Raw genomic sequence first — 13,337 nt, 5'->3', positions numbered from 1 at the left:
GCTCTTACTACTTCTGTTTAGCACTGTGTTGAAGGTCCTAGCCAGTACCTTAAGGCAAGAGGGGAAAAAAAAAAAAAAAGGGAAAGTAAAACTGTTTCTATTTATAGATGAACAACTGTGCAGAAAATACTAAGCAATCTAATAAAAAGCTACTAAAATTAATAAGTGAATTTAGCAAGTTTGTAGGATACAATATCAATTTATAAAAATTACTATATTTCATTAAGAAATATGCTCGCACTGAACTGGTATTTTTTAATATTTCACCAACTTTGTAGGTGAAAATTGGCATTGCACTATTTGTAGGGTTTTGTTTTTTGTTTTTGTTTTTGTTTTTAACAATAGTGAAATCAAGCCATTTAAAAATATATATATTGGTCATTTGTATTTCCTCTTCTGTGAATTGCTTTTTTTTTTTTTTTTTTTTTTGCTTATTTTTCCACATCCCATGGTTATCTTTTTCTCACTGGTTTCTAAGAATTCTTTGTATATTAAGTTACAGATCTTGCCAAATGACTCCACAGAGCTGACATGAGGAACAACTTTTCTATTTGGGAAGACATGTGTAAGGCTACCTACCTCTGTGCACATAGCCTCCTAACAAGCTCCTATAAGTCCCTGCCCTTTTTGTTCTTTCAAATTCCCACCAGCCTCCCACTGAAGAGGGCCAACAAAAGGGGAATGGGATGATTTGTGCCAACAGAATCTCCACCTGGACTCTCTCCTTGGAGGGACTGAGTGGGGCATCAGTCACATTAAGGTACAAATCAGTGCTGGTGTTTGAAGTGCAGGTTGAGAGCTTTGAGAGTTGGGTATCACTTTATTCACTCCCAGTGCTGGGGCCTCTGGAATTATCTGAATACACAGATCACTGCCATCAGCCTAAGTCAGATATCATTTGACTACTTCCTGCCTTCAGCTTCAGTGGGTAGTAAAGGGCTGTGAAAAGTCACTAATGGCAGCAAGCAAGGTCTGTGTGGGCAGTGGCTGAAAATCAAGGCAACATAGCTTAGGATACTATGCATGTTACAAATAAGTTTTTCATCAATTGCTATTTGCCTTTTAATTTAAATGGTCTTTTAATGATGGGGTGCCGGGTGGCTCAGTCAGTTAAGCATCCGACTTCGGCTCAGGTCATGATCTTGAGCCCCGTGTCAGGCTCTGTGCTGGAGTCTGCTTTAGATTCTGTGTCTCCCTCTCTCTCTCTGCCTCTCCCCAGTTCGCGCTCTGTCTCTCTCTCTCCCTCAAAAATAAATAAATGTTAAAAAATTTTTAAAATGTTTTAATGAAAATTTAACTTTATGATGTTTGACAGAAACTTTACATTGCATTTAATCAAAACTTTCAATTTTTAGCTTTGGATATCTTCCATTTCTTTCAGGTTTAAGTTAATTCTTTTCATGCCAATTTTTTAAACAGTTGACTTTTTACAGTTAACCCCTTGATCCATCTGAAATATATTTTGAGGTATGGTATCAGGAAAGAATAACAGCGATTCCCCGCCCCTCCCCCCCCCCCCCCCGCCAAATAGCCAATAATCCCAGCATTATTTATCCAAAGATAAAGAAAAAAAATACTTTGAAGTAACTTTACACTTCTAAGAAGTTTCTCTCGTATACCCTTAATTCAGTTTCCCTTGCTGGATTCACCTACTTGCTTAATTGGATTTACTTGGACATTTCAAGACTTCCTTATTGTCTGTGAAAGTGTGGTTGTGTCTGTAATTTACAATACTTAAGCTTGAAACACTGATGACAAAAGTCATAAAATAGTGTTAAAGGCTATGTGAGGCTTTCATTACTAGAATGAAATTTGAATTTGACATTAAGTCTGCTGACTTGATCAGGAAATCTTCTATAACTTCAATTTTTTCCTTAGAATCAGCCTATTACAGATACCATACAAGTACATGGACAATGCTCATGACCAGTGTGGTCATTGTTGGAACAATCAACTATCAAGCACTTGCTTCTTCTAGATGTGGGCATTATAGGTAAGAACCTGGGCTTTACTACTGGGACTCAAAAAATGCTAATACAATCTTAAATCCTTTGTAAGATGATCTATAGTATAAACATATAAATCAAGTTTGAATGAGCAGAAAGTTAAATAACAAAATCTAAAATTATGGAAAGATCAAAATAAACTGTCAACTCTGGAAAAATAACTTTCTCAGTTTTAATAGAAGAAATCATAAAGGAAAAGGAGAGATTTAAATGTAATTATGTTTCTACACAATGGAAAATTAAAGTAAGCAAAGCAATAGTGAGAGAAATACGACAGATATGACAGATATAAAAAAATTTCATGAGAACTCCACTTTTTTATTTTACTTTATTTCATTTTATTAAAAGTTTTTTTTAATGTTCACTTATTTTTGAGAGAGAGACAGAGCATGAGTGGGGAAGGGGCAGAAAGGGAGAGATACAGAATCTGAAGTAGTCTCCAGGCTCTGAGGGGTCAGAAAAGAGCCCGACGTGGGGCTCGAACTCACAGACTACAAGATCATGACCTGATCTGAAGCTGGGTGCTTAACCAACTGAGCCACCCAGGCGCCCCTTACTTTATTTCATTTGAGAGAGAGAGAGAGAGAGAGAGAGAGAGAGAGAGCGAGAGTGCTAGCAAGCATGTGAGCAGGGTAGAGGGGCAGATGGAGGTTAGAGAGGGGAAAGAGGGCAGAGAGAGAGAATATCTTAAGTAGGCTCCACATTCAGTTTAGAGCACGATGAGGGGCTCTATCCCATGACCCTGAGATCATGCCCTGAGCTGAAATCAAGAGTCAGATGCTCAACCGAGCCACCCAGGCATGCCCTAGGACTCTGATTTTTAAAAAATCATCTTTGATAGAAATATTGACAAACATGAAAGAACCAATTTACACAAAAAGAAAATTAAATGTTGAAATGTTCATTCTTGTAAATTATAGTAAAAAGTGTAAAGTAGAAAATGTATTATTTTTTTTTTAAAATTTTTTTTTTTTTTTAACGTTTATTTATTTTTGAGACAGAGAGAGACAGAGCATGAACAGGGGCGGGGCAGAGAGAGAGGGAGACACAGAATCTGAAACGGGCTCCAGGCTCTGAGCTGTCAGCACAGAGCCCGACGCGGGGCTCGAACTCACGGACCGTGAGATCATGACCTGAGCCGAAGTCGGACGCTTAACCAACCAAGCCACCCAGGCGCCCCGAAAATGTATTATTTTTTAAACTAATTCCCCATTATGTCATGATTATAGCAGACTCCTATATTGCTGGTAACATTGTAAAGTGAGTACATACAACACTTAAAAACAAAAAACAAAAAACAAAAACAGAAAACAAATGGCCATATGTGGGAAAAGCCATAAGGATTTCTTTTGGCCAAATAATATTACTCCTATTGAGGTAGTTATATGCACAGAATTATTCATCATAGCACTTTTTATGATGAGAACAATTGACATACCTAATCTCTGGGGAACAGTCTAATCATTATGACATAGCATTATAGTCTTATGTTGCCATTAAAATTATAACAATGAATATGTATAGAATGTTGCACGATTATATAATAAAAATGACTGCAACTCTAAACTATATATATGTGAAAGGTAATCTGAAAATCAACAGAGTCAAAATGTAGGGATTACTGTTGATTTAAAATTTTTCTCGGGGTGCCTGGGTGGCTCGGTTGGTTACATGTCCAACTTCAGCTCAGATCATGATCTCGAGGTTTGTGGGTTTGAACCCTGCATTGGGCTCTGTGCTGACAGCTCAGAGCCTGGAGCCTGCTTCGGATTCTATGTCTCCCTCTCTGCCCCTCCCTTGCTCATGCTCTGTCTCTCTCTAAAATAAATAAACACTAAAAAAAAAAAAAAAAAATTAAAAAGTTTTTGTTCAAATTTCTGAAACTTGATATGTTATTTCATTTTTAAAGTTTATTTATTTTGAGAGAAACAGAGACAGCATGAGTGGGGGAGGGGCAGAGAGCAGGAGAGACAGAGAACCCCCAAGCAGGGTCCATACTATCAGCGTGGAGCCCCACAAAGGGCTCAAACTCATGAAAGCGTTAAGATCATGACCTGAGCTGAAACCAAGAGTCGGACATTCAACTGACTGAGCCACCCAGGTGCCCTTTTCCACATTTAAGTTTTAATTTTTTTCATGTTAAAAAAATATGTAAATCCTTGAGATGCTAGGATATATTCCCAGCCCCTCCTCTCTGTATCTGTGTCCAATCAAAAAGGAATCCTACTAGGGACTTGCTGGCCTTCAGACCTATTCAGTGTGTTCCTAAATAACTGTATTTGGGAATCTGACTTCCTTCATCACCTGACTAGGTCTATTTGTAACCCTTATGCCATTTTAAAACTGAAAGTGGCTTTGGAGATGAGGTAGTGAAATCCACCTATGCTGCCCCAGCTCTATCTTGAGCGGTCTCTGCTTCCCTCTCTGCTCCACCCACACTGGGTTTCTCTCCTTCGTTACAACCCGTTATACTCTCCCCCAGCTCTTGACCTCTGTAGCTCCTCTTTCCTCAAGTGTTCCCTCCTCCCTCAACTCTTATTTATTGTTTGTTTATTTTTCAATAAAGCCATCCCCAAAATCTTGGATTAGGATAAGACCCTTGGTATATGCTCCAAAGGCACTACTACTTTTTCCAATATATTTTGTATAGTAATAATTATTTATTTATTGATAATCATGTATAAAGTATGTTTTCCTCCTGTAGATTAGAAGCCCCATGAAGACAGGGATATCTATTTTGTTCATTAATCCTCTCCAGTGCCTGATAAGTAAGAAATCCTCACATTTGCTGATGAATCAAGCAAATAAAAAAATTAATAAAATAAAAATCTAAAAATCCTAAGTAAAATATTAGCATATTGAATTTAGTGACATTTTTAAAAAAATACATAACATTTAAGTATGGTTTATTTTAGGAAGTAAAGGGTAGTTTATTATTGGAAAGTTTATTATATAATTCTTACATTAATGTATCAAAGTAGATCAATTATCTCCATAGACGGGAAAAGGAATTAGATAAAATTCAACACATCTCCCAACTAAAAAAAATACCTCTTAGTGAACTAGAAGAAGGATGCTTTAACATGATAAATATTTAAAACTAACATTGTACCTAATAGTAAAACCCTGAAGACAAGGATACCTCTTACCACCATTAGCATGCAACACTATTCTAAAAACATTAGCCAGTGCAGTAAGGCTAGAAACAAGATTCAGAAAATGACAGTTATGTGTAGATTATGACTGCCTATCTGAAAAACCTAAGATTAAATGAAAAATTTTAGTAAGCAAATTTAGTAAGGTGGCCAGTTACAAAATACATGAACACATATTATAAAAGCAATACATTTAAAACAATGCAGTATTAGCCTAAGAATAGACAGATCAATGGAACAGATTAGAAAGTGTGGGAAGAGATTTAATATTTTTGCCATATAAGAAATTACTAAGAAACTGACCATTGAAGAAGCACGGATTATTTAATTAACTGCATTGGGATATTATAGACAAATAGATTCCAATATGAAACTATGAATTAAAATATTTTATAATTTCATAGTATTTCGTTTTATTTCTTAAGGGAAGATAGTGACTGTTTTCTTTTCCATGGTTTCCATTTGCCCTGACACCCCCATGCAGGTCTTACCGGCATTGTGATCTGGATGGGTTGCCGTTCTCCACTCTTGGTTGGGGCCACACCTTCCGTGTCATATGTGCCCGTGTAAACAATTCGGTCACCATCAGGCTCTTTAGACTTCAGCTCCAATGGGACAAGCACACCACCAATGGAAATGTTCCTGCAATGGACAGAGGTTAACTATATATGGTAGGAATTAGCTTAGGTACCCCATCCTGGTCTGGACCACACCCTAGGCAGGAATCCTACCGGGTTTGGCTAAAGGAGACATTCTGGTGTTGTAGAAAGTTCTGAAAAGTCAGGAGTCTTGAGTTCTCCAACTAACCAGTCACGTGACCCTAGACCAACTACTTAAGCTCTCTGGACTCACCTCAGTATTCTCATCCAGAACACTTGTACAAGGCTGAGTCAGACTCCATCAGTCCTCCTCTATAGTTTGTCATTTGTGGGGCTATGAAAAACTTACCTATACCCAGCCCCATTCCCAACCCTAGAACTTAGAATTCAACTGGTTGGGTGTGGTCTGGGCACTGGTAAATTTATCTTAAGGTTCTCTAGGCGATTCTAACGTGCAGGTAGGGTTGAGAAACACTGAACCAGTTATTTCATGATTTTTTCTGTTCCAACAATCAGAGGTCCCATGATTTGGGCTACTCAAAGCCAGCCACAGAATCAGGAATGCTCACTGACATCATTCCTTTGTGTTAAGGTAGTGATTCTCAAGGTATGTTCCTAGACCAGCAGTGTCAGCATCGCCTGCCTAAAACAAAATTTTAAGCTCTACCCTTAGACATAGCAAACTGGAAACTAGGGTGGGGCTCAGCCATCTGTGTTTTAATAAACATTTTAGATGATTCTGACAGACACTCAAGTTTAAGAACTACTAGGTTAGGGCAGTAAAAAAAAAAAGACTTGATAAAATTAAAGTATAAATAGAAAAAATAGTTGTCATTAACACATTCATTTTAGATTAGTTAAAAAAAAAAATAGAGAACCACCTTGAAGAAAACGTGTTATAGAACAGATAACTTGGGAGAAGAGGTTGCCAGGAAAGATGGGAAAGGAAGTCTGGATCATATGGGGATGCACAGAACTCTGGGAAATGAAAGTAACCAGTGCATGTAGCTGTGGGGGACAGTGACAAGTAGATGGGCCAGAGCACCAGAAACAAACCAGTTTTGTTCTAGGTCCCTGAATTAGGGCCTGATACCTAGAACGCCAATACAAGTTTATTGAATTTAATGACTACAGATGACACTTCAGCTATACAAGGTATCTGGTGGATTCAAAACCCTTCCCCGCCCTGCAAGCTCAGCACATGGTAGATACAGTGTAAGCTGGTTTATTTCCCCTTTCCATATTAAACTTCACACCATGCTTTAAGTGGAAGCTGAGAGGTAACGGACTCCATCCCTAGATACTTCCCCATAAGCTACTGCACCATTCTATACTGAAGAAGTCTACTGGGTGAACCAAACTGTGGTAGCAGGGGAGAGATAATCCCTGCCACAAATAAACCAAGAAACATCCTTTTGTGGCAGGGAGGTTGCTAATCCCAGGCACCATCACCAGGATGAACAAACAAATCAGGAGAAAACGAAAAACACTTGGCAAGGAAAACCGGGAAACTAGGCCCAAGCAGAGGAGGCTGAGCTCGGATTTATGGCTGCTACTCCAGCCCCAAGGTCTCCAGTCACATAAGGGCTGATGGTGGAGTAGGGTGCATCCCTTAGGGAACCCCAATAATCATCCCATCCCCGCCTTTACACCTCATTCCTCAGCCCTTCTCGCTCCTTAGCTTCGCGGTTGGCTGAATCCGGCGAGTCGACAGGGCTGGGATTGCGGTAGGTGAACCACCCGGGATGCCTCGGGGTCCGCGCCGAGGGCTGGGCAGAAGGGATGAAAAATTTGCAAGAAAACAAACCCTCGGCCCAACCCTGGCTTCCTGACGCTGTTTTAAACATCCCTCCCCGCAATGGGCGGAAGGAAGCGTGAATAGGGAAAGTCAAGCATAAAACAGAGGAGGGGACCAAAAAGAGCAGGGAACTGACCTCTTTCCCCCACCCTTGGGCCCGCTGGGCGCGACGGGAGGCCAGAGGGACTGGGGAGAGGCTCAGGCTCTCCCGGGGGCCTCAGTCCTCCGCGCGGACCCCTAGCGGGGCCGGGCAGCTGCGGTGCGCGCGCTTACTCACTCGACCTGCAGCGTGGTGGGCTTAATCTTCACCTCCACCTTGTAGGAGGAGCCGGTGAGCAGCTTGATGGTGCGGTTCTGGCCGAAGCGCTGCCCGTCCACCTTGAAGAAGACCGGGCCGTCGTTGGGCTGGATGCGCAGCGCGATGGAGAGGCGCACGAGACCCGGCAGGTCCCCCATGGCTGGGTGCGGGACCGGCGCGGAGGCTCCGGGGGGCGGAGGACTGCGCGGGCTGCGACCGAGCGGCTGGAGCGTGGGGGGCGGAGAGGAAGCACGGGGCGGGAGAGGGTGGTGGCGGAGGGGAGGCTGCAGCTAAGAGCCCGCGCCGTCGCGGCCGTTCGCCCTGGGTTTTGAGAAGCAGCTCCTGAGGCCGTGGCCTCCCGCCCCACTCGGCGAGGAAGAGCGCCCGGGAGATAGCTCCGAGGCCCCGAGCTGCCCCATCCCCCGCTCCGGTGCTGCGCCCTCCGCGCACTGATGGGTTCGCTCCAGCCGGCAGGCCCGGGGCAGATCCGCGCAGCTGGGGGCGAGAGAGTTAATCCTGTTTACGCACCACAATCCCCTTCAGCTGGGGAAGAGGACATTTAGGCTCCTCCTAGAGCCACGCGGAGCGGGCGGAGAAGAGGATTGGGGAGGAGGAGGTACTGGGGCGCTGGGGTTAAGCGACACTACACCAAGGACCGTAATCTGGATACCACTTCGGTCGACTGAGAGCTGTGGACACCATTGCTGGCGAATCGGGGCCCCAGCCAGGCAGGAGGAGGCTGAGAGGCGAAAAGGAGACGGGAAGCGGGGCAGGAAACCGCTAGCCAGTGATTTAGATGTCAGGAAATATGAGTCCTTCCAAAGCTTGGGGGAAATGGCCGAGGGAAGGCGCAATTCCATCTAATGTGACCTGCAAACTAAACTGGATTAGAAATGTGCGCAAGAAAAAAAAAAAATAACCAATACATATTCAGGGAACTCCACCTTCTTGTAGATGTGTATTTCTATTATGTATATCTTTTTCTCAAGGATGACACGGTGTAATGAGTCGCGTATATTTACATAAATCTTGAAAAATGAGCTAATAACCCTTGTGACAATGGCCAAGAGGGGGAATTGGTCACAAGATTATTGGCAGGGCACCCCTTGCGACAAGGCAGAATTTAGATTTCCTATTGAGCGAGATTGGAGCGTCTCCATGGGAGAAGTCGGTTGACAGCTCATGATTTGGGAAGCAAGAGGAGACCAAGGGTATTAGGGCTGTACTGGAAATGGCTTCGCAAAACGGGAGGAAGCACCTGCTTCAGCACCACCTGGGTGGATAGTACCAGAGCCACTGAGCACACCTGGGGAATGGAGAAGTTGGTTGGTGAGGACGAATGGGAAGGGAGAGGTCTGTGCGATAGTTTTTGTTCAACCAGGTTAGTATTGCTTTTCTTTAGAAATAACATCATCTCAGAAGTGATTTGTTTCCTACATTAAAGCTACATCAGCTTTAACTCTCATTTCGCAGTTGTTTGCCGTATTCCCTACACTACTCTTGAATAATATTAAATTCTGTCAGGCTGCAGAGTTTTGTGTGATTGTTCACTTCTCTACATTGATAAGTTTGTTGACCACACCAAAGTTGTTGACATTAAATAAAATCCCTTTAAAAACCTGATACATATGTTCCTTACATAAAATGTACTTTGGTTCCCCAATAAGATTTGGGGGCAGGAGCTCTTCTTCAGATCACCCAATAATGTCTACCATAGTGTCTTCTGCAAGGATTAAATATTTGCTAGTTTAACCAAGTTGTTCAGACTTCACTAGAAGCGAGGGAATGAAGCTGGAGGGATTGACTTGAAAATGTTCCTTGGCAGCAGAGGCAGTTTATGTAGTAGTTAAGCCCAGAAACCCTACAGTCAGACTTGTTAAAATCCTCACTCTATCACCTTGCCAGCTGTGTGACCTTGGGCAAATTTCATAACCTCTTGGAAACGGTTTTCTCATTTTCAAAAGGGGTAGAGGAAGAAAACGTTATCTCTCTGATAGGGTTGTTGTGATAATCAAATGAGATGACGCACATTCCAGTGCCTGACTCTAATATTAGCAATTAATATTAAGTGGAAATACAAATGGTCAATAAACATATGTCAGGATGCTTAGTCATTTCTAGTAGAAAAGCCAGGGGAATGCAAACTAGGTCAGTAATATCAAACTTTTTTGTTTGTCTATCAGTTTAAAGACTTAAAATTCAGTGATAGTAAGGAGGTAGGGAAATCAGCACTGTCATAACCTGGTGGAAGAATATAATTGCTACAACCTTTTATTGGAAGTAATTTAATGAATTTATTAAAAGTTAAACTGTAAATGGGGCTCCTGCCTGGCTCAGGTAGAACATGCAACTTTCGATCTTGGGGTTGTGAGTTTGAGCTCCACGTTGGGTGTAGAGATTACTTAAAAAATAAAAAATCTAAAAGATTTTGTTAAAGTTAAACCATGTATGTATGTATGTATGTATGTACGTACGTACATTGCTGGGTCAGCAATCCTACTTTTAAAAACCAATTCTTCAGAAAAAATAAAATCATCATTACATTGGATATATGTAGTTTGGCTGTTAATTGCATCATTGATTGTAAAAATCAAAACAAAGCATAAACTGAATGTCAACCAATAAATAAATTATTATATACCCATGCTATATAATCTGTGCCACTGTTAATATAATAAATTATATGTTGTATTAGCAAACACATATGCTAAAACTGTTATTGATAAAAGTGGGGTCAGTACACAATGGCAAACTGTGGCAGGCCAAGGGCAAACACTTTTGTTTTGTTCTTTGCTGTAACCTAGAATGCATAGAACAGTGCCTGGCACATAGTAGGGGCTCCGTAAATATTTGTTGCATTGAATTTCTGTCCTTGTTTTAAACATGTTCTTATGTAAATTCTCCCATATCTTGAAAAGTAGTTAGGCCCATATGATTTATCTGAAGTAATGTAAACTGAAAAAAAAAATCTAATTGCAAGTAATGTCTATAGGATGATAGTATTACAAAACACTAAAAAAAAATTGAAACCACATAAATGTGTATCTGTTTTTATTAGTCCTTTAAAAAAGAGTTAGAAGGTACACAACAAGCGTAATGTTGGTTACTCTGGTGGATAGGGACTGGAAAGAGGGTGATACTCTTTTGGAATTATTTTAAAGTCATTTTGGAAATTTTAGTTTTCCTCCACTTTTTGTTCAGCAATGCCACAGTCTCAAGTCAACTTCCACCTGGGTGTTGAAAAGAGTATTGGATGTGGAGTAAGATGACTCCAGTTTGAATGATGGCTCAGCCACCAATTAGTGGCTTTATGCAAAGCGCTTAAGATCTTTGCATTTCAATTGTCATTATGTGTAAAATGGGAATTAAAATATGTCCTTCCCAACACAATGAGAATTAAATGAGAAAATGGAAAACATCTGAAAAAAATAAATTACTTTTCAAATATGAGGTGTTACAGATCCTGGGCAAAATGCATTAGGAATAACATTTTCAGAATGATAAAATGCAACTTCTTAAAATGGAATTAGTAAATGTAAAAGTAACTGGAAATTTTCTTATTTTTAACACAAAGGTGCAAAGAGTATGAGAATAGAGTCTAATGGATCTGTGTTTGTATCCCAGCTCTGCTGATTATGTGCTAGTAACCTTGAACAAGCCAAGCTACTTAACCTCTCAGAACCCTAGGTTTTTCATTTGTTCAATGATAATGGTAACATATATGATGCTCATAGAACCCAATGAGGTTATATAAAACAAGCAAGAGTATCAGATACATATAGATACTTAATAAATTGTAGCTATTTTTATTTGAAAAAAGTATTTTTTTCATGTTTATTTTGAGAGAGAGAAAGACAGAGAGACAGAGCACAAGCAGGGAAGGGGCAGAGAGAGAGGGAGACACAGAATCTGAAGCAGGCTCCAGGCTCTGAGCTGTCAGCACAGAGCCCGTCGCAGGGCTCGAACTCACAAACCGCAAGATCATGACCTGAGCCTAAGTCAGATGCTTAACCAACTGAGCCATCCAGGCACCCCCCCCCCCCAAATATTTTTAAGGTCTCTGGTGTTACTATCTCAAATTGATGACTTTAAACATTGTCTATCAACAGGGCAACCATTATTATATTCTTTTGGAAATTGGTAAATTTAGCCTGAGTGAATGGTGGGCTTGACAGAGGAACCAGGCTAGCAACTTTCCATGTTCACTGTTTCAGTCTCTGTGTTAAATTCATAATAGGCTTCAAAAAGCAATCAGAATTATGACATAAGACATAGCTCTGTGTGTGTGTGTGTGTGTATACATATACATATACATATACATATACATATACATATACATAAAATCCAATCCCAGCATGCTTAGCTACTTTCTTTTTCATTCAATCTATGTTCAGTTTTTAACACCTGCAGGAGCTCTTTCTTCCTTCCTTTTTTTAAAAAACATTAGTATCAGTAATTTATGATGTGCCAGACTCCTCTCTCCTGCTCAGACTGACTTAGTGGCAAAGATTTTAACTAGTTTACTGTCTATTTTATTAAGACTCCCTCTCTGAGTTTCATTTCCTAGACTTGAAGGCACAGCCATTCTCCCAGACCATTTCTGAAGAATGCAGGTCCTACTTTATGCCCAAAGGATTTTGTAGCCATGGTGATGAGCAACAGGCCTACTGTTTGTCTGCTAGACTCTTGGGGGAATCTGGTTACCTTCTCATGCAGTTAGTGTGCAGACTCTGGCTCAGTGATGGTGATCCTAATATCAGTTCTTGCTTGCATTTGTTCTGGATCAATTTAGCATAAGAATTGACATCCAAATAAAACTTTTGTTAATTCCTGCCATGGGTGTAATCTGAAGAACAGTACTCACTTTTTGTTCACAAAATAAATATTCAATTAAAATTAGATTTCATAGAGATACGAACCTTTTAAAAACAATTGTGATTAAAATATGCATAATATAGGGGCACCTGGGTGGCTCAGTTGGTTGGGTGTCCGACTTCAGCTCAGGTCATGATCTCACTGCTCGTGAGTTCGAGCCCAGTGTCCAGCTCTGTGCTGACAGCTCGGAGCTTGGAGCCTGGAGCCTGGAGCCTGCTTCGGATTCTGTGTCTCCCCCTCTCTCTGCCCCTCCCATGCTCGTGCTCTGTCTCTCTCAATAATGAATAAATGTTAAAAAAGTTTAAAACATATGCATAATATAAAATTGACCATTTTAACCAGTTTTAAGAGTGTACACTTCTGTGGTATTAAGTACACTCATCATTGTGGAACTGTCACCAACATTCATCTCCAGAATGGTTTCATTGTCCCCAACTCAAACTCTGCCTGGGTGAGACACTAAGTTCCCATTCTCCCCTCCCCCCCAAACTCCTGGAATGCTATTTCACTGCATCTCTGCATTCCTTGTTCTGTCTTTGTATTCAGACCCCTGATCAAATGTTAGCTCACTAGAGAGGTCTAAATTTAGCCCCCATGCCATCCCCC

General features: G+C 40.9%; 1 protein-coding gene across 1 annotated transcript in view; it reads right to left on the bottom strand.

The window, feature by feature from the left end:
• CNRIP1 (cannabinoid receptor interacting protein 1) overlaps window positions 1-8,435 on the bottom strand; it is an 18,555-nt gene extending 10,120 nt beyond the window's left edge. Inside the window, exons 1-2 of the mRNA XM_058683867.1 lie at window positions 7,836-8,435; window positions 5,653-5,803 (exon numbers count right to left, since the gene is read on the bottom strand). Of these exons, the coding sequence (XP_058539850.1) occupies window positions 5,653-5,803; window positions 7,836-8,014 (330 nt within the window). The 5' untranslated portion in view covers window positions 8,015-8,435. The remainder of the gene's footprint in view (window positions 1-5,652; window positions 5,804-7,835) is intronic.
• Between the last annotated feature and the right edge of the window lie 4,902 nt (window positions 8,436-13,337).

Source organism: Neofelis nebulosa, chromosome 9 (genome assembly GCF_028018385.1).
Source record: "Neofelis nebulosa isolate mNeoNeb1 chromosome 9, mNeoNeb1.pri, whole genome shotgun sequence".
Taxonomy (NCBI): domain Eukaryota; kingdom Metazoa; phylum Chordata; class Mammalia; order Carnivora; family Felidae; genus Neofelis; species Neofelis nebulosa.
The sequence above is the reverse complement of the archived record's forward strand: the minus strand, read 5'-3'. Positions and strand labels throughout refer to the sequence as shown.